Raw genomic sequence first — 21,124 nt, forward strand, 5'->3', positions numbered from 1 at the left:
CAAACTAAAGGTCCATCAGAGGTCAAAATATCAGGGTTTGCCAAAAACTCGAAGGGAAAAGTAAACCATAACAGCTCCTATGCAAGACCCCAAACAGAACAATGGATTCAAATGTTCACTGTAAGATCATTTGTTGGGGTTAAAAGATAGCTTATTAGAGAAGAAAAAAGAAGCAACAGGATAAAAGTAAAAACTTTGTTTATTATGTATCACATACTCGTTTTCATTTACTTGTCTTTCCATTTGAAAACTGGAAATAATAAACAATAACTGCATGGCTTAAAAATATTAACTTCTCTGATTCTCACAATAAGACTGGAGGACCAATGGAAAGATACTTTCTACATCCAACACCTGTACTTCTCCCTCATGCCCCACTTTTTTCCAAAGCACTGATCTGTGCTCTTTTTTAATTCTATTTTATTTTATTTCTTGATCTGTGCTATTTAAGAACTGTTTCATGGAGAATCCAAGTCCATCTTATAAGCTGACCATGCATGAACAAAGGAATGAAGAATGACGGAGAATGCCAGGGGCTCCCAACAGTCAAGGCACACAGTGGATATAGTCAACTGCAGTGCCAAGCGAGATAGCTAACATTACTCCTCTCTCAGCATAAAGGTCCCTAAGGATACTAAAAACTTGGCAACGTTGAAAAGCTTCACTTGCTTCCTGCATGGGGTGGGGGAAACAGCTTGCTTAGTGGGAAAAACCATAGCCCAGGGCCAATCCGCTGGCTACATTCATCAAAGAAATGGCTGCAACAGAACAGATTTTTCCCTTCCGTATGGGAATGACTCATGAGCTTGTTTATTCAAAAAGTTACATTCTCCATTGAGAGAAGTGGATGATAGGGGAGTAAGATGATAATAATAGTTCAAGTTCATACTAGTCAGCCTGCCCTCTCCTGTCTCTCATCTCTCTCTGCACAGCTGTATTGGCACCACTCCAATGCCCAAAATGTGGTTACCATGTTTTAATCATTCTGCCTTCATTTTTTATCCTAAATAAAGCAAGAAACACAACTACTCTTTCTCATTTACTCTTTGCCCTCTTAGAAAGAGAATGCATTGATTCGGTAAGAATTACAGACTTTGTGTCAGACTGCCAGGGTTAAAATCCTGACTGCTGACTTGCAAACTGTGTGAACCTGGGCAAGTTACTTAACTACCCTGGGCCTCTGTTTCCTTGTCAGTAAAAATAGGAATAAGAATAATACTTATATCACAAAGTTATTATGAAGAGTGAATTAGTGAACACATGAAGAATAATTCCTGCCATGTTGCTAGTTGTACATTTATTGACATCACTTCACAGATGACCAAATATTCCTCTTCCAGTATGGATGTTTTTAAGTTCAGGATTACCTTAGGAAGTTCAAATTAAGCCATAAATGAAAGTAGGTCTTTTAGGGGAGAGATATTTGTTCTCTGAAAAATATTTTCGTTTCAGGCTAGGGAGATTTTCTGGGAGTTTCAAGAACTGGCTCGTAAGAAAGAAGAATTTTGGGGGCACCTCACTGGCCCAATCGGTACAGCATGCAACTTGATCTCAGGGTTGTGAGTTCAAGCCTCAGGCTGGATGTAGACATTACTTAAAAATAATAATAAAATAAAATCTTTAAAACAGAAATAATTTTATAAGTATGGGTGTGTGTTTCTGTTTATCTGAAGAATCGTCTTTCTTCCATATGTGTGTATATGTGTATATGGGAAGAGAGTTCTATCATCTAGATAGATGATAGATATATACATACATACATAGACTTTTATTTTTCCGTTTTATTTATCAGTTTCCTTTTCCAGCATCTTTGACATATTGTGGCAACAGAAGAGCTTATTCATCATATTTTCTATATTTGAAAAATTCTATATTCAAAGTTTAAAATTTCTGTATTTAAAATATCCATAAAGGCAAAAGAAAAGAATTTGCAAATTGCTTCTTTCCATACACTATGTCTTTCAAACATAAGGACAGTAGAATTGGCTGAAAATCTGTTCTTTGACATATAAGAATAAATCCCATTAGTGGAGTTTTCTAACTCCTTGTGGCATGGTGACTGCTCATTCCACTTTAATGAAGGTAAACAGAGCTATTTTTATCAGATTTCATAGGATTATTAAATTCTTCACCTATATTAATTCAAAAAAGAAAGTTATAGATATAAGGGCCTACAAATAAGAATGCCCACATTCTTTACATGTTGTACAATATATTTAAATGACAGATAATTCCCAACTGGATTGTCTTGGTTCAGTCTATCTGTGATTATTTACTTAAGGGACTGTTTTACTCACTGGGTAAAATCAGGACGTCATCCCCAGGACCTGGAATGGTATGGTTGTGTCCTCCCCAGCCTTCTTCAAGGCCTATCCATGCTTCAGGAAGGGACCATTTTAAAGCTGACTTAGGTGCAGAGGTAGAAGCTACAAAATGAAAGAAAAATAGAAAAGTAACTATGAAAATCTGACTCACTATAATAACTCGCAAATTCTGTCTTTATTTTAGGATACGAATGATATTTTTACCTCCCAAGGTAGCCGTCTTTTGATATTTTATAACCTTCCAAAAATCATTTTATCAATTATAAAGCAAGTATTCAATTCTTCAATTACATCTATTTCTAGGGAAAATACATTCTACTTTTGTTATTACACATTTGTGTTTTGCCTTATGTAAATATGGCATATGCTCATCATGGAACATTGGAAAATGCAAATATAGAAAAAAAAAATAGTAATAATTACCCATAATCTCAACACCTAGAGATAACTGCCATTAACCTTATATTTGCTTTTCCTTCCAGAATTTCTCAGCATTTTTATATAATTGAGATTACATCGTATATGTAATTTATATTCAGTTCTTATTTTAATTAGCTTAGCAATTTTTAAGATGCATTTTCTAATGTCATTAAAACTCCTTGCAACATAATTTTAATAGGTACATAATATTCTATCATATACAAGGTCTATAATATCCTTAATGTTTGGCATTTAGGATCTTTCCACTTTTAAAATTATAAATAATGCAGTGTTAAATCTCTCTATACAAATCTGCCAGTAACAATGATATCTTCTTAAAATAGAATCTTGGCAATGGAATCACTGAGTCAAAGGTCTAATCTTCTCATATTTCTTAATGCATATTAAAGGCAATGCATAATAAATCTGGACACCTTTCAGTGCAGTAGTTTACATACAGTTCATATGTTCCAACTGGTTTTTATTGCTTCTGCCACTGATGGTCAAATGGCATTTCCTTTTCAACCATCCACTGGCCACTTCATGAGGGAATGGTAACATAAATCTAATAATATCCAGTGGGGGCTGCCCAATATCCATCATGCACAACACCATGTTGAACTGCACCCACATGTTCTTTTCAGAAGTGTGATCCCTAGCACAGAGACAGAGGGCACAGACAGTCTCTCAAAAGAGGATGAGAAGATTCACAGATGATACCAAATGTTATTTGAGTTTTAAGAGTTCAGATAATGTGGTATCTCACGTGATGGGGGGAGGGGGCACAAAAATCTCACCCATTATGCTAATTTCACAAGGATAAATAATGAGTACCCTCTCTACCAAAATTTCCTAAAAAGTAGGGATACAAAAAGGAATAAAAGGCCATTCTTTCCTCCAAAGGAGCAAATAGTGTTGTGTAAGTTGTATAAATAAATCCTAGGAGGATAGAGCTCTGAAGGTGTTCTCTTTAATGGTACCCAACAGAGAGGAAGTGAGACCTTGATAGAGGAGCCTTCCTGGAGAGGGAGCAGCTGAGCTGCATTTTAGGCTTAGTGATAAAGGGAAAGGGTGTTGTGGTGAGACAGAGAGGATGATCATGAGTAATGGCAAGAAATAAGACATTAAGTGAAGGGTCTCTAAACAGTTTGGTGTTGCTGAAACACAGAGCAGGGAGGAGGCAATTGATGAGGCTGGAGAAATAATCAGAGATCCAAGCATGCTGCAACAAAGATGGTAACAAAGATAGAAGAGACAAAGATGACTCCTAGCATAGGTGGTAATGGGCAGAGATGTCCATTAAAACAGAATTGATGAATTCTGTTTGGAAAATATAGAGTTTGAGGTGTCTTTGAAAAGGCCTCCAGGTGGAGGTACACAGCAAGCAGGGATTAGATATGAATCTGAAGAATAGGAGAGAGCTCTAAGTCAAAGAGATGGATTTCAGGGCTGTATTTGAAACTCTGAGGATGGTGAGGATATCTCCAGAGGATTACAAATGAGAAGAAAAAATGTCTTAGGTCAGAACCCTGGGGAATGCCCAGTTACTTTGTCTACTGGAACCCAACTCCCTTGTAATCATGGTCTCATTAAAGCCCTTGGGTAACTGAAAAGTATATAGATTGTGGTCAAGTAGAAATCTAAGGAATTTAGGGGTGCCTGTGTGGCTCAGTCAGTTCAGTGTCCGACTTTGGCTCAGGTCATGATCTCGTGGTCCATCAGTTCAAGCTCCATGTCGGGCTGTGCTAACAGTCAGAGCCTAGAGGCTGCCTCTGGTTCTGTGTCTCCCTCTCTCCCTGTCCCTCCCCACTCACACTCTGTCTGTCTCTCTCTCAAAAATATATAAACATTAAAAATTAAAAAAAAAAAGAAAGAAAGAAAGAAATCCTAGGGAATTTAATCAGCACAAAAGAGACACTCCACCAAAGTAATCAGTCATGGTATTGGCACAAGGCTCACTCAGAAAGAGGCTTTATAAATATCTTATAAACACCAAGACTGTAATACCTAGTTTCTTCCCAATTTTGCCTCCTTTCCAGTAATATAAATATTCAGGTGGGGATGGCATGAAGGCTTTGTTGAAATAGCCACTAAGTAGCACCACAGAGGCCAGAGAGAGATGCTCTGTTGCCTTATTTCCAGTGATACTTCAAAAGGGGAATAACCAGTTTCCTTAAAACCATATACCAAGCTTCAAAAACTCTTTATGTCACAGATATTGGAAACAAATTCCTCACTTTGTCATCTTCATTCTAATATATAAGAGAGCTGAAACTGTCTTTAAATGAACAAACTGAATCTTAATGTTCTAAGAATTATTATTATGAACGACTTTGACCATTCTATACCATTCTGCCTTAAGATAAGAACACTCTCATGGAGACATTTCAGTCTCTTGCAGAGTTACTAGATTTCTATAGTTAATATCAGGCTTCTTTGTGCCTATTACTATTAAAGAAAGGTGGGGAGAAAAAAAGAGGCCTACTAGAATTAAAGAAGAAGCAGCCAGAGACATGCATGAAGAACCAGGAGAGAGGAATGTTTTGGCAGCCTAAGAAATAGAACATGACCAGAAGGCAGAAGTGATCTTGTTAACAGTGAAGTTCTGATAAAAGAGTGAATAAGGATTGACTGCTGAATTTGGCCACCAGAGCACGGATGATCCAGATGAAAGTGGCTCCAGCGGAATGGTTGAGGTGGAACCAGTGTAGATAATAGCGGATTGAGGGATGCAGGGGAGGGAAGGAAGGGAAGACACTGGGTCAGATCATCCAAAATGCTCACTGAGGATTAAACATTTGATGATTAGAGACCCTTAGTATTTTATTTGTCTTCCTAATCTTTAGATAAATGAGTCTTACCTTGAAACCAGACTCCATGAATTTTGGTCAGGACCAACATTTATGAGGAGGCCTCATCTTGCTTTCCTCCACACATCTGTCACTCAACAAAAGCCACAATTTAAGGTGGTCTTAACTTGTTATCTATCTGAACCAAATATTGCCCTCTCCACCTTGATCCTTCATCCACCAAGCTTTTTATAGCTCTGCATCAAGAGGCTAGTCTTTCGAGAAGTTTGCAGCAGAGGTGTCAACTAGAGGAATATTCAGTATCCATGAATTTTGTTTTGCTTTATTTTAATTAAGAGGCACTGGCCAGAAGAGGCCAGCAAAGGAGAGGCTAACTACACAAGACAGAGTCATTTACTGATGGGACAAAATTCAAAAGATGTTGAAAGATGGATTAACTGTAAATAAGAGAAGGGCTGATAGATTCTCAGAAACGTGAGGAAAGGAAATAAACTTAGATCTGTGGGGAAAGGATTAAATTTAGGAAGAGAATATACCTGATTATATGAATGCTCTCATGGCACTATGCACCATATATCCAGGTACCCCCCACTGAAAATACATCATTGGGTAAATGCTCTTCAGAAATATGTGTATCTTCCCCCCCAAAGTGGGTTTCCTTGCTCATTTTCTCCTCTCCAATATTGTATAAAGCACTGTGGACATTGAGAGGATATAAGTAAGACCATAGTGTTGGAGGAATATGAATGACCTGCGCATTATACACTCATGTTGAATCTCTAAATGGGTTAACATATACAGAGAACTCCATTAATCATCCCATTAGTTGCTTTCAAAGAATTTTTGTTGTTGTAATAATTTTACTGTTTTTCATACAACTTTCCATTAAGTAAAATACACACTCATATTTAAATTTTGACATTAGCGGTGCACCTGGGTGGCTCAGTCAGTTAAGCCTCTGACTTCGGCTCAGGTCATAATCTCAGGGTTCACGAGTTGGAGCCCTGTGGTAGGCTCTGTGCTGACAGCTCAGAGACTGGAGCCTACTTCAGATTCTGTGTCTCCCTCTCTATCTGCCCCTCCCCTGCTCATGCTCTGTCTCTCTCTCTCTCAAAAATAAATAAACAGTAAACAAATTTTTTAAATAAATTTTAATATTAGCACATATACCCTATACCATGGGAATCAGGGAATATCTTCAAAGTATATTAATATTTGAAATGTCTTCCTGATGAATGGTCATGTACTAGTTCTGTAACTCTGTGTTTTAGGAATATTTCTTGTTCCAAATTATCTTGGCTAGGAAAACTGATTATATATGATTAATTTTAATTTAGGTCATAAATTAGTATATGCTTAAAAGGTAATTTAAACATCTTAGAGTTTATATGGTATAAACTCATATAGAGTTTATATGGCAGAATGAACACTGAATTGAGTTGAGTAACCTGAGCTCTCATCCAGGCTCAACCAGTGACAGGAGGGACTTAAGCAAACTAATCTCTAGGCTTCCATTTCCTTATTTGTAAAATGAGGCAATTGGATAGGATAGCATGTGAGGTTCTTTTCCTTATTAATACTCTGTAACTCTATGAAGCTTTCTATTTATTTAGCATGTTATAATTGATAGGTCAAGTGAAACATCTTCCAGTTAAACTGACCCCTGCTAAGAAGTCCTAGATGTTGGCCACCCATAGTCACCTTCCAAAGAGTCCTTAATAAAAAATCTTCCTACTAAGTCCTGAGTGGCATGACACCTTGACTATAAAGCTGGCTGAGTAATTAATGGCCACACATAAACAGTCCAGTATCTTCTGAGGGGGCCTGGCATGAGACCTACACCCAACAGATATGTTCTCTACAAATGGAGACTGACCCAAACAATTGGAAATTTGAATACAGAACTGTCAGAGAAGAGAGAATTCCAAGATACTTTTCTTGGTAACACTTATTTTAAAGGAGATTTATTTACTGATTATTTAGTTAGTCATTTGATTGACATCCCCATGTGACCATAAGACCCCATGGAGCCAAAGATCATTGCTCATCAGTTTCCTTCTACATCTTGCACAAGAGAAAATAAATAATGCATTCTGAGCCACCTAAAGGAAAATAAGGATAAAGGACAGGGGACATAAAGAACAAACTGTTATGGCAGCCCAGAAACAGTTTTGAAAACAAAGAACCACATTCTTCCCAGTCCAATAAACATGGAGAAGTAGCCATCAATACATCTAGTTTAGTTTTAGTCTAGTACCTTTTATTTCATTTATTTATTAATTTAAATGAAGGAGTTAGATCATTTTCTGATTAACATGGACTCTGCTCTGATGTAACACAAAAAAATGCCTGGAAATCAAAGGAAAACTTGGCCTTTGAAAAGATTTGTCCCTGATGCAAAGGCATAAACTTACTCAGGATAAACAAAAACAAACAATGAAATACATTAGAAGGTGTTTATGAGTCTTTTAGTCTTTGAGAATTTGGCTTTTATGAGTTAGAGAGATTTCACAGAACCATCTGACTTTTGGGGAGGATTTGTTTACCCTGATGTCCTGAAATTACTGGGAACAATTAAAGTTTTGAGATACCCTGAATTTTTCTTTCCATTTGGTAGAAGCCTAATGGCCCATCTGCAGATCTGGACTCCGGTGTGCACATATGGTCCATAATTTATGAAATGTGCTTATTTACATGTTTTAATTCTTACTTTCCAATGTTTTGAAAGGCACCCTTCTTATATCTTTCTTTGAAATGCAGACACATTTTTCAGTTATAGGGATGACACAATAGGGAATCGTTAGGCATGAAAGCATTGCCTGTTTATAAAACAATTAGATTGAAGGAATTTCTAGAACTATTATTGGAGGACATTCGGCTGTACCAGGCACTTCTATTTGGTGAGTGGGTTAATACTCACCTGAAATAGTAGGGGGCACACCTTCCTTCACCTGGAGAGTCACTTGGACTTGGCCTTCACCTGAAACTAAACACACACACACACACACACACACACACACACACACACACACACACAAATGACTTGGATGTGATGCAAAGAGCATCTTAATACAGAAGATATTCATGTGATAAAGATGGCTCTATCCTAAATTCCTCCCAACCTAACTACATTTTCAAAAAAAAAGTCCTTGTTAGTTAGTCTAGCAATTGATTTCCAACATTTGATTTTGATTGCTTTTATTTGATTAAACTTAATTGCAGTGAGGTCTCCAAGAGAATTGACACATAAATAATTAGGGAGGGGACCCTTTAGCCATATGTTCTTTGGAGGCCAATGTTGGTCAGGAGGGCACACCTCATAGCCTACTTCCTCTCCATCATTTTGAAGGCTTGGCTTTTAGAATTCATGTGTTTTTCAATAGAGTTCAGATCACCCATGAAATGTATTTGCTTTACCTTTATCCAAACAAATTGTCCTTTTAATGAAGGCTTTTTTCCACTCCCCTTTCTCCTTCATCTTCCAAACCAACTGAGCACATTTAAAAGGCCTGGGGTTCATTAATTTTAAGTGTTCAATAAATTAGTGGAAATAATCAAAAGGCCTGATTCTTTCTGATAATGACAATTTGATGTCAGTATAAACCAGTAGATTAAGCTGGGAACATATGCTCCTTTGCCAAGAGAGGCTGCTATAATTAAATAGTGGATGCATCTACAAGGTGCTCTCACGCCTGATTAATTAGTAATCAGGTGCACCAACTCCACTTTTCAGCAACACCTTGTCTCTTATTGGTTAATTACCTTTCTGCCTTATCAGATGTCATGTGAACCAACACCTCCCACCCTGGAGGGCCCACTGCCGTTAAGGCTGCAGCCTTGAGGACTTGGCCAAACCCATGCTCTCCACTTGCCTTTCCAAGGAACCCTAAACCCTTTCCTCTCACACAGGACAGAGTAGACCAAGGATCATTTTGTCTAATTACAAAGCATACACTTCAGAATATTACAAAAAATAATAGTAATAATAATCCTCAAAGAGATCCATGATGAGACCTCTCCTATGCCTCTATTCTTATTTTGATAATTATTCTCATTTAATTTTTCTTCATTATATAGAATGGCTTTCTCCTTACACTGTACATATATTGCGACTAGGTACAATGACCAACAGGTTCTCTATGTGTTCTACTTTATCACTACTTCCAAGGTTTTGCTTATATTCTTTCTTTATCCTTTGTATATTTTACCCATTTTTCTATCTTAAGTAAATAAATAAATAAATATAATGCCACCAGCCCAGTATTTCATCTTTTTTTCTATAATCTCTAACTTACCCACTTGTGAACACACTGATATTGGTATTATTTATCCCAAGCTTGCTCTCAACTTAGCAAATACTTATCAAGCATCAGCTGTGATAAATTTAGGATTGCATTATCATTAGCTCTGTCTCTACATCTTGAAGGGAGGAACTTTCTCATGTACCTTAGGACATTAGACATTGCTAGACATGTAAACATTTAATTTTCATGGACTAATCTAGAAATCCTAAATTTATAGTGCTCAACTCAGGATACCCAGGACTTAGCTGACAATTTCAACAAAATGAACAAATAGAGGCAGGAAATAACCCTTTTAAAGGGTTATTAAAAATTGTAATATTTTTAAATATTTTAAATATTGTATAAGAATCAAAATCTAAACAAGGAAAATTGGGAAAACTTCCAGGAATCATTTGGAAAGGGTTATTAGTTCATTTAAAGATTTTATATAAATCATCCTTGTTAACAGCAGCTTCTAAGTAATTGTAGATTTCAGTACATCTGTGTTCTCTTAAGACAAAGCCACAGAGGTAAAGTAAAAAAGTAAAGTTTCACTTTAAAAAGTCTTTTTTCAAAACCACTGTAGTAATTTTATAATTATTAATTTAACTCAAAATAAGTATAATTTATACTTGTAAGAGGAATGGTTGGGGGAGGGAAAAATGGAGTCATCATTTTTTCACACTACATAGGTCAATAAATTTGAAGTATAGGGAAAATAATCAATGTATCCAAAATCCCCTGGGTGAAAAAAACCACCATAAGCATTGTGCACTGTAGCCATCATGGTGATGATTAACCTGCACACTAAAAAGGCTAACCCTCACCATATCCAACCCTGATTATAGGCTGTTCCTCTTGTCCTTCCATTCACTAACTCACTTAACTCAGGCCCTGTTCTTGGTAATCCAAGGCTTCCTGGTCAGTGGGCTATCATATCTGCCGCTCTACACTGATGGCTTCTGAACTGCATGACCACTGAATTTGTTCAGCCTCTACACATGCAAAAATGTTCCCCACCTCCTGGGGAGCCTCTTCCCAAAAACATATATTGAAAAGCAATCACCTATTTGGTTAGAACGAGTGTGTGAATACCATTCAATCTGAGGAGTACTTTCAGTACCCAAAGAAATGGAGAAAAGTTACCAAAGTAGGAAAGATTGAAAAAGTCTGATTTCCTTCACCATCACTTGCACATGGCCCTCTGCAGGCTGGTTCTGAGATGTGAGTGGGTCAGAGGGTTATTCTTCCCCAACACCATTTCCACACCCTGAGAGTGAAGCCAGAGAGAGTGGTGCTGAATGAGGTCTAACACCTTGGGTTTGAATCCTGGGTCTTCCAGTTCCTTGATGTGGGTAACTGATAAGTTCTTCACCATTTCTGAACCTTACTTCTGTGAAAATGGAAATAGTTGTCCTATCTACCTCATAGCGTTATTGGGAAGAAAACACGAGGTAACTCCTGTAACATGCTTAGCACAGTTCTTGGCACATGAATAATAGTGATTATCAACACTGTTATTATGGCATGCTCATTATTCTAGCAGCCAGTTAACAAAACCCAGGAAATATGCTTCTACTCTTTTTACAGCTGTACCTAATCATGATGAGCCATAGTATTCAGAGCTGTAAGCAACTTAACCAGATCTGCTAAAGTTTGCTAAGTGCTTTGACTCTCTAAAAGGCAGTGTAGATGTGAAGTGTCACTTCCAATTTGGACAAATACAAAGAGGGATGAAAATACAAAGAGGGATGAAAATCTGAGAAAAAAGGTAACAACTCAGGAAAAAAGCCTTACGCAGGCTGTGATATTATGCATGTGTCTTCTCGGTGCTTATGATTTCTAAGTTTGTAATATGAGAGTGGTGAATCTACTTTGTTTATAAACGGAAACTCATTGCAGTTGATCCTTCCCAGGTTGTAAAAATATCTGGTTGGTCCTCAAAAAGAAAAGAAGGCTTTGGGCCAATTATTGCCAAATTATTCTTATGAGTGCTATATAATATAAGGTTGCTATAAACACAGAGATCTAGAAGAAAGTGAGAAATGTGCTAAGGAAGAGGAGAGTTACTCAGCCAAATATGATACTAGTGTCTTCCAGAATTTTGTACTGTTCCCGGCAAATTTTGTCCTCACTAGGGCACTAGGGAAGAGAAAAATTAATTATCTCCTTGAGTAGGTCCCATTCTCTGTTGCAGTTTTGAAGGGAGAAATAAGTACTTATCCATGTAAAAATTAAAAAAAAAAAAAAAAACAGGTGGCATCTTAATGGGCCTTGACTCCTTTTGTATTTCATTCTTGATCCATATTCCCATTCACACTTTGCCATTACGTTTACGCACATATTGGGGCCCCTCATTCAGATCGCATTTACATAGCATAAGTCAGCCGCTGACTACACATGGAGAGAATCTGAAACAGCACCTGCAATTTGTGTCTGCAGATTTCACCCATTCTCTCCCTGACTCATGCCTTCTCTCTCAGTCTCAGTCTGCTCTGGACCCAGGTTCCAGGTCTCTTCTCATGGACCAGCAGTCAAGTTTGATCCTCTTTCTCTACATTCCAGCTTAGCTTGCCCTATCTTCTACACCCACCTCTTCTCCCAAATCTATCTTGCACTCCTGTACACTCCTGCTCTGTGTCTACCTCCCTGTTCAGCAAACGTGACCACACATCCCAGAACTTAGCCTTTTTCTCTTAACCATTGAGAATTACTGGTCCCTGGTAGCTAAAGATTAATTCACAGGACCATACTTCCATCTGATTTCAGCTTCACAGGGGCAGCAACACAGCCACCTTGGCCCTTTTAACACAGGATCTTTTAAAATCCTTCACAGAAACATTATATGAAAATCCTGTGATCATCTTTGAGTCTTCCATTATCCCCAAAAGCTTTCATTCATGGAAGGATATAAATTTTTTTAGGTGTAAAAGAACTTATTCAAGACACAACATGGGGCCCCTGGGTGGCTCAGTCGGTTAAGCAGCCAACTTTAGGCTCAGGTCATGATCTCGCAGTCCATGAGTTCGAGCCCCGCGTCGGGCTCTGTGCTGACAGCTCAGAGCCTGGAGTCTATTTCAGATTCTGTGTCTCCCTCTCTCTGACCCTCCCCCGTTCATGCTCTGTCTCTCTCTGTCCCAAAAATAAATAAAAACGTTAAAAAAAATTTAAAGAAAGACACAATAGACATATCTAATATCTACATTAACTACAGTCCTGAGAGCGCAATTAAACCTTCATTAATTAACTCAGAAAACAATAACGATTGTTATTGTGACTCAGTGATGCCTGCCACACTTGTATGGGGCATCTGTCATGTCCTGGATTCTGTGTAGATCTACAGAAGCAGAACTTCCAAGGGAGGGGCATGGAAACAAGCATTCCAGCTGTTTGCCCATGAGGCATATTTAAAAAGCCTTGGGGCGCCTGGGTGGCGCAGTCGATTGAGCGTCCGACTTCAGCCAGGTCACGATCTCGCGGTCCGTGAGTTCGAGCCCCGCGTCAGGCTCTGGGCTGATGGCTCGGAGCCTGGAGCCTGTTTCCGATTCTGGGTCTCCCTCTCTCTCTGCCCCTCCCCCGTTCATGCTCTGTCTCTTTCTGTCCCCAAAAAATAAATAAACGTTAAAAAGCCTTAAAAGGGGCACCTACGGAGCTTAGTCAGCTAGGCGTCCAACTCTCGATTTTTGGCTCAGGTCATGATCTCATGGTTTTGAGGCTAAGCCCTGTGTTGGGCTCCATGCTGGGCATGGAGCTTGCTTAAGATCCTCTCTCCCTCTCTTCCTCTGCCCCTTCCCCCACCCTCTAAATAAAAACATTAATTAACAGACAAATATTTTAAAAATAATACAATAAATAAAATAAAAAACCCTGAACTGAGGAATTTTACAACTTCTCTCAAAAATGTGGTTTGTTCTCCGGAGCAGGTGTTCTTAGCAAGTAAGGAAAGATACCCAGATAAAAAAGAGATCCCTGTGTTCACATTTCTTACTTTTCATCAGTTATACCAAAAATTTGCAGATCACATTATATTCTCAAAATATAAAATGTGAGGTAATGATTTTAGTAGCATCAGTGTTTTACTTTAATAGCTATGAATGTTACTGAATTTTAGAAAAAGCAACTAGGTCATTGAACCCATGATTTTATGGATATTATTGCTTAAAATGAGGTTAGGTTTTAAAAATAAGACAGTGCAGGAATTGATTTAAGACAAATCTTAGGAAAATAAAGGTACAAGAGGCATAGGATGTGACAAATGGTGAAGATGGTATTCAAATACCTAAATTTAGGAAGTATAGAGCCCTCAATAAGTACAAGTTTTTCCTATAAATAGGGGGGAAAAGAATTGGTTTACAAGGGTACACACATGAGCATGTATTGAAACAAACCAACAATAATGGGGCACCTGGGTGGCTCAGTCAGTTGAGCGCCCGAATTTGGCTCAGGTCATGATCTGACAGTTCTTGAGTTCGAGCCCAGTGCTGGCCTCTGCGTTGACAGCTCAGAGCCTGGAACCTGCTTCAGATTCTGTCTCCCTCTTTCTCTGCCCCTCTCCCCACTTGTGTTCACTGTCTCTCACTCAAAAATAAATAAATAGACATTAAAAAATACCCCAAAACACTAGTATACTAGAAAAAGCACCAAACTAGAGTCAAAAAGGCTGACTTTGAATACTGGTTGTACTACCCATTCCCTACATGAACTAGGGCTACCACCAGCATCCCTAAGAATTAGCTCCTTAATCTGAGTGATTCCTAGAAAAAGTATTTGATTCTGACTTCTAAGTTTTCCTTCCTTGCTTTTTTCTTTCCTTTTCTCCTTTTTTTCCTTCGTTTTCCTTTTGGAAAGAAGTTTCTTGCAACGGACAGGCAAAGTCTCTTTTCATATCGCCAGCTCCTGTTCCATTCTCTATATTTTTGCCATAAAGGTTAGTGCAGGTCCCCAAAGTCAATCCTCTATATTACTGGCAAAAATCCTTGGGGATCTTTGGGGAATGAGTTTTCTATAAGAATGTAAATTAATTTATTAACTAGAATGCTATGGATTGCCTTAGAGGGCCTCAGCATGGGAATGGCGGCAGAGTTTCAAAGGATTATGATTCTGCTCTGCTTATAAAAGCCTCCCAAAATGCTCGGGGGAGCAAGTTGAGTCCTCTCTCCTCCACAGATGCTAACAGAATTCCTTCCCAAGGAGTTGTTGGGGGTCTTCTGGACCAGCTGAACAACAGAAGGATGTAGGCAGCAGCCTGCCCTAATCCCCGAGCCCTGAGCTCTTTGAGAAGACAGAAACCCAGGAGGTACCCATGATCTCCTGGCCGCAACCTCAGGAAGACAGACACTCCTTATTTTCAGGATCTCCCAGGTTAACAGCATCTTTTCTGAGCCTTCTGTGTGATGTGACTTGACTTCTTCAGGACAACTGGTGCACACAATAAGATCCATCTGTCTTTCTATCTACAGCCCTCTTGCCCTGGAACACAGGCCCGGCTTCTTGCCAAACAGCCTGCCTTTATCTTGGCGAGGGGGCCGTTTGGAGACAGGCACTGGCCAGCCTGGCTAGACATGTCTTTTTTTCCATCAGATCAGAAGAAGGTGGTAGGCAGGAGCCTCTGCGCCTCGCAGGCGCTGGCTCAGCTGCCGCCTCACACAATATCCAGCCCGGCTGCATCTCTGCTGCGAGAGCGGGGCTGTGTGAACCCGGGAGGGCAACTGTGAATGGCTCAGCATCTGACATGAATTTATCACCGGCTGCTGGGTGGGTGGAGGAGAAAGCAAGGGTAAGGGGCTGTGGGCGTTTAATGCACCCTGCCACAACCCAACAGTTTGCCCTAAAGAGCCTTTTCGTGATATAAAAGGACAGGGTCAAAAGTAAGTTGACCCCTGACAGAATGTACAATTATTAGGAGAGGACTGTGCACGAGCAGCTGCTGGAACCCCACTGGCTCCGCATCGGGCTTCCAAGAGTCAGAATATGAATAATCAACTCAAGATGGTTTCCTCCACCCCTCTCAACCCCCATCACCTCCCCCCAGCCTTCTCCTCCCTTTTGGGGCAAGTCCTATTATATTCCTACAGGAAGAAGCATAGCCCTCCCTAGCAGCTGCAATAATTGTGTTCCTATTGTGATGAAGGCCTCCTCCCGGCCACCCCCCTACAAGTGGCCATTGTGAGTGGAGAGTCAGTGATTATACGCTCCGCCTGATGCTTTGGGGGGACCCAGCTGCCTGAGTGCTGACACACGAGTGTGCGGAAGGCCAGGGCGGGGCAGGGTGGGGGGCTGGTAGAGGTGGAGGCAAGTGGTCGGGGGATCCCGCGTCTGTGAGACGGGACCCTGACACACCAGACCTTTTTCATAAGTCAAGCCCAGAACAAATGAGGCTTTATCAGGCCCCAGTGATGAGCAGTCTCATCTCCCTTTGAAGTGGAGCTGAGCATGGGGTCTAGCAGCCTTTCCTCCTTTGGACCAAGCAAACATCCTTCTTTTGATATGCTACATGCTCATTATCTCTGCCCCATTTAATGATTTTTGATTGAAGGGTGGCGGCTGGGATGCCGAGAAGATCGTTAGAGAGGCTCCATCCAGCCAAGCCTGCAAGAAAGGCTCTCCTTGTGCCTGGGCCTAAATTTGGAATTTCTTAACAGTGTGCGCTTGTTCTTAGAGGCAGATAAGGGCTGAGCGTGAAATTCTTAATTAAGCAATAAATAGAGAGTGGGGTGTCAGCAGATGTAGCCAGTAGCCATGGCAACGGGAATCACATGGGCAAGAGAGCTGAGACTAGATGTAGGCCTCAGGCCTGGGCCTGACTGACAGCTGAAGAATCCTACAAAGCTTGTAAACCAGATTAATTAGCTGACTAATTATTTCATAGCGTTAATGTAACTAAAAAATAAAAATAGTTAACCATGAACTGAAACATCCCTGGAAAAACAGCAGGGAAAGAGGCAGTGGGGAACTGGCTCTGAAAGGCAGAGACGGGAGCTGCTAGTTCATCAAATCGCGTAAACAGAAAAAATGGGCTTGCTGGATTTGACTCTGACTCTGAAAATATAAAAGAACGCTTATCCTGCAGTCTTCCCCATTCCCAAGCATGTCATAGAAGTTACAGTTTGGAACCATTTGTCACCATTTCTCACATCAAACGTTGCTCCTCATGGTCCTAACACAAACTATAGAACACGAGTATTTTGCTATGGTCTGTTCCACAAGTGGCTTATTAGGCAAAATTCTCAGGGGCTTTAGAAAGGCAACCTTAACCAATCTTCTTAAAAGATATGTTTAAATGAGCTAGGTTATCTTATTCTATGGGTAACAATTGCTTAAGTGGTATTAAATTTCGAACACGAAAACAATATATCATGTATGTCATGTTATCATGAATCTCAGTTATCTTATAAAATCTAGTCAAGGAAAATGGAATGAGACCGTTTCAGAAAGGTCATGACATGTACGCTAAGTTCAAGGTATGTGGCATTGCTAATCTAGGAAAAAAAGAAAAAAATCTAGAGAAATAATCTACTGAGAAAATGTGTAGTAAAGTAACAGGGTACACTAATCACATTTGAAGATATCTGGGTGTTTTGTACCCCAATTCCAAGAGATAAGTAGATATTCTTAACTTCATCGTATACTTGAAGCCACTGAGACATGGAGCATGTATAATTGTGCGCCCCAGGTGAAATAGCCAGCCACTGATTAAAACCCTAAACCGTAAGCTCTGGCCATGAGCTTTCGAAAGAACCTACATCCCATAAAGACACATTTGCTAAAGAAAGACAAAACTTGCCTTCACAGAGAAGAGCAATACTCTCAACATGTATTATGTGTGCAGGACTTTTTGTTTTTTTGGCACTGGGGATCAATGAGAAGTTTTCTCCCACAACCCTGCCTAGCACTCCCCACCCTATTTGGTCAGTGATCAATGATTATTTAGTAGGCAGCACACTCTAGTGGGGAGAGCTATAGCCAGGAGCTAGAATGCCTGGGTTCTGATTTTTTTCTTTTCTCAACTGAGTCTAAGATGAGTCAGGTATCTTCACAATCACACACAAAGCAGCCAAACGGAGGAAACAGAGATAATTGTGATTTTTTTTTAACTTCCTATCCTGAGGGATGTGTGGTAAGGTTGCAAACAAACAATACAAAAGATGGTCCGCTTAGAAGTGGTCAACAAATTAATGAAACACAGCCAGCTGTCAGTGAAGCAACACTCTGAATGCAAAGCTAGCCAGGAATAGGAGCATGGTCTCTCCATCCCCCACCCCTGGCAGGAAATTCAATGGACCTGAAAGAGGTCAAGCAGTTTCTCTATGATAAAATTAAACTTCTGTATAAACCACCCTCCCCATATAATTTTTTTTAAATATCAGGAATATGTCCACATAAACTGTGAGGTCTTGACTTATGTTCTCCTCTTAGATGAAATATATTTTATGTAAATTATCCCAGTCACAGGGTCCAAAAAAAACAATTAGGACCCAGACCTATAAAGTCACGTGGTCCAAAAAAACAATTAAACGGAAGTGACAAACTAATCGGCAAAGAGCCAGAACACTATTGCTCGGGGTCTTGGTGAGGTACCAGCAGCAACTACCTCACTGCCATCATGGCCTTATTAGCTTTCCAGCAATAATGCAAACTTTATGGAAAGGATATCCAAAATCATAACCAAACCCACCCAATCCAACACAGCTGCACAGGACACCACCACCGAGGAGCAGCACAAGACTCAGTTCCCCCTGAATCCTCACATCCTCACTGGACCGCCCAGAAATGAGAACAGAAGTAGCGCCAGCCACCTACCCACCCATTCACTCAGAGGATACAGGTGGCACAAATGACCACAGAAACCACTGCATAGAGCACTGGGAATCCTCCTAAGGACCTACAGTTTCCATGTTTATTAACCAACCAACTAACCCTCTGTGATTTCCTGTCCCTTTTCCAACTCTTATCATTTAAAGGTGGAGACCCTAGGTTATTCTGATACAAAGAATTTTGTTAATTAATAAAGGCTATCTACCTAATAAAAATGTTTTAAACTGAAAAATGCATCTATATCATATATACACTCATATATGCACACAGCTGTACATCTATATATAAATATGCATACTTACACAGATGTGCACTTAAACCATATATGTGAATAAACAGCTTAATAGTACAACTTGCCATTAATTCAATAAATAAGGATAGCAAAGGAGAAGAAGATCTGTAGTTGCATGACTTGATTTTCTTTATGCCACAAATATTCCTTTACCACATTTGGTTTATGTGGCCATTTAAAGTTTGCAGTTCATGAACAAAATCTGACCAATAGACAAGACAGACTCTTCACAAGCATGCTAAGAAATAGAAAAAACAATTTGAAATTAAAATTCTCTTCTAGAATATATATCAAGTGAACCTTGTCACAGTTAAAGTTTATGTCACCTATTTGCTCTTACTTAATGGCTGCATTCAGCTTTAGTGGTAAAACAGTCTCAGGGATCTCTGTCCATCCTGAGTTTTTATAGTTTATGGTTGATCAAATCAGAAATAAAATTTGAATGGTACAATTCAGTGCAAATAAAATATACAACAATCCATTCAGCAAAGACTTACAAATACCAGAGAATTAACCATACTCCCCTCTCTGGTGCTATTAAAATTTAATAGTCCCTGAGCTCAAGTGTAGATCAGACTCTGTGGATATATGGCTAGGCACAAGGAGAAGGGACACAGAACTCAGGACAACTGCCCAAGCTGTCAGATTTCAGAGTCCAATCATTTCACTGCAACACACGGCTCTCCCCTCCAGTTCCTCATAACTTCATACCACAAACGTTTAGAATTGGAGACTGAATGGTGGTTTCCCACTGTGTGCCCTCAAAATTCTCATCCAGTTATACTTACCCAGATAGGTGAGTTGCCTCAACTGGGTATTGAAGAACCAGTCACAACCTTGGTCCTGACCAGGTGATGGCAGAGATGGAAGGGACTGCCCTACCCGACTCCCACACCTTATGAGGATGTCAGGGTAAGGCCACGAGACCGTGTGCATGAGCAGGAGGTAATTCCCAGGCGCAAAGTTGCCAAACGTTGCTGAGTACTTTAAGTGAGAGAACAATACAATAATGCTCATTTAATAAGGAAGGCTTTCCCCAGAAAATAGATACAAAGAAAGCAAGTGGAGTAGATTAGAAACACAGCAGTTCACACCCAGAGTACTCTTCTTGCAGAAAATAGGCTTATTTAAATCCACTCCATAATAAATTCATAACCAGAGCTACAGAATCTTAGAACATGAGGACAGAAAGACTCTGTAAGTTTCTCTTGTTTAACAACCTCAACTAACAGAGAAGAAAAACAAGACAAGTGAATTGACTTGTCCCAGGTCAAACTGCTGTGAGATACAGAGCCAGATCTAGAATTCTTTTCCACTTTTTCCATCACCTAAGGAGGCAGGCAATGATAGTAGGGCCATCCATTTATAATAGTAATAAGCTAGCACTGTTGGAGCATTTGCTACATGCTCAAGTTCTATTCATACCAAGACATCCAATCTTTCAACAACTCCCTGTGTTACTATTACTGCCCCATTTTACAGATGAGGACACTGAGGCAGACAGAGGTTCAGTAACTTGCCCCACACCACAAAGCAGGGGAGTACTGCACCAGGATAGACACAAGGGTATTCACCTCCAGAGTCATCATTCTGCTGCCTTCACCTCATGAAAATTCTCCAAGATGTTCTCCTGGGAACCTCAAGGGAAGGAAATAGCTGTCCTTTCTGAGAAGGTAGGGGAAGGGTGGGAAGGGTTGCTAGAGAGAGGATCAAAGGAGATTCTGCCTTAAACTATGTCCCAAGTCAGACCTGATCTCATGACCCTAAGAAGAATGTATATGAGGAGACAGGAAGAAAGAAATGCATTAAAAGGAAGAAGATGAGCATAAAGAAATCCATTGGATTATCTTTTTTTCATAAAAATGCACCCACTTTCCACATGGCTATTCCTATCTTGGATGCCCCTAAGCATTTGACTCAACCAACCCCAATGAAGGTCCAGACCTTCATGTGCAAGTTAATCTTTGACCACAAGGTGGCAGTATGCAATGTAAAAATGTTTTGTTAAGACATTTTCTCGGGCTACAAACACTTCTCCCTGTAGAAAATTGGTTCTCCAGGAGTAAATTGGTTCTTCTCCCTGGAGAAGATTGGTTCTTAATCCCTAATATTATAATAACATAATTCTATAGGAGGCTTAGTAGATGTTTTTCATTGTATTAATAAAGTTAAAATTTCAGG

At 39.7% G+C, this 21,124-nt stretch overlaps 1 protein-coding gene across 9 annotated transcripts in view; it reads right to left on the reverse strand.

Moving 5' to 3' along the window:
* The window catches only part of PKHD1 (PKHD1 ciliary IPT domain containing fibrocystin/polyductin), a 489,098-nt gene that overhangs the window by 219,293 nt on the left and 248,681 nt on the right, over positions 1-21,124 (reverse strand). For 8 of the 9 annotated variants that reach the window (XM_011282361.4, XM_045057643.1, XM_045057641.1 and 5 more), the window contains 3 exons: positions 19,732-19,927; positions 8,475-8,540; positions 2,298-2,426 (listed from right to left, as the gene is read on the reverse strand). In XM_011282361.4, the coding sequence (XP_011280663.2) occupies positions 2,298-2,426; positions 8,475-8,540; positions 19,732-19,927 (391 nt within the window). The remainder of the gene's footprint in view (positions 1-2,297; positions 2,427-8,474; positions 8,541-19,731; positions 19,928-21,124) is intronic. The other variant, XM_045057638.1, reaches the window with a different exon arrangement.

This window comes from Felis catus, chromosome B2 (assembly GCF_018350175.1).
Source record: "Felis catus isolate Fca126 chromosome B2, F.catus_Fca126_mat1.0, whole genome shotgun sequence".
NCBI lineage: Eukaryota > Metazoa > Chordata > Mammalia > Carnivora > Felidae > Felis > Felis catus.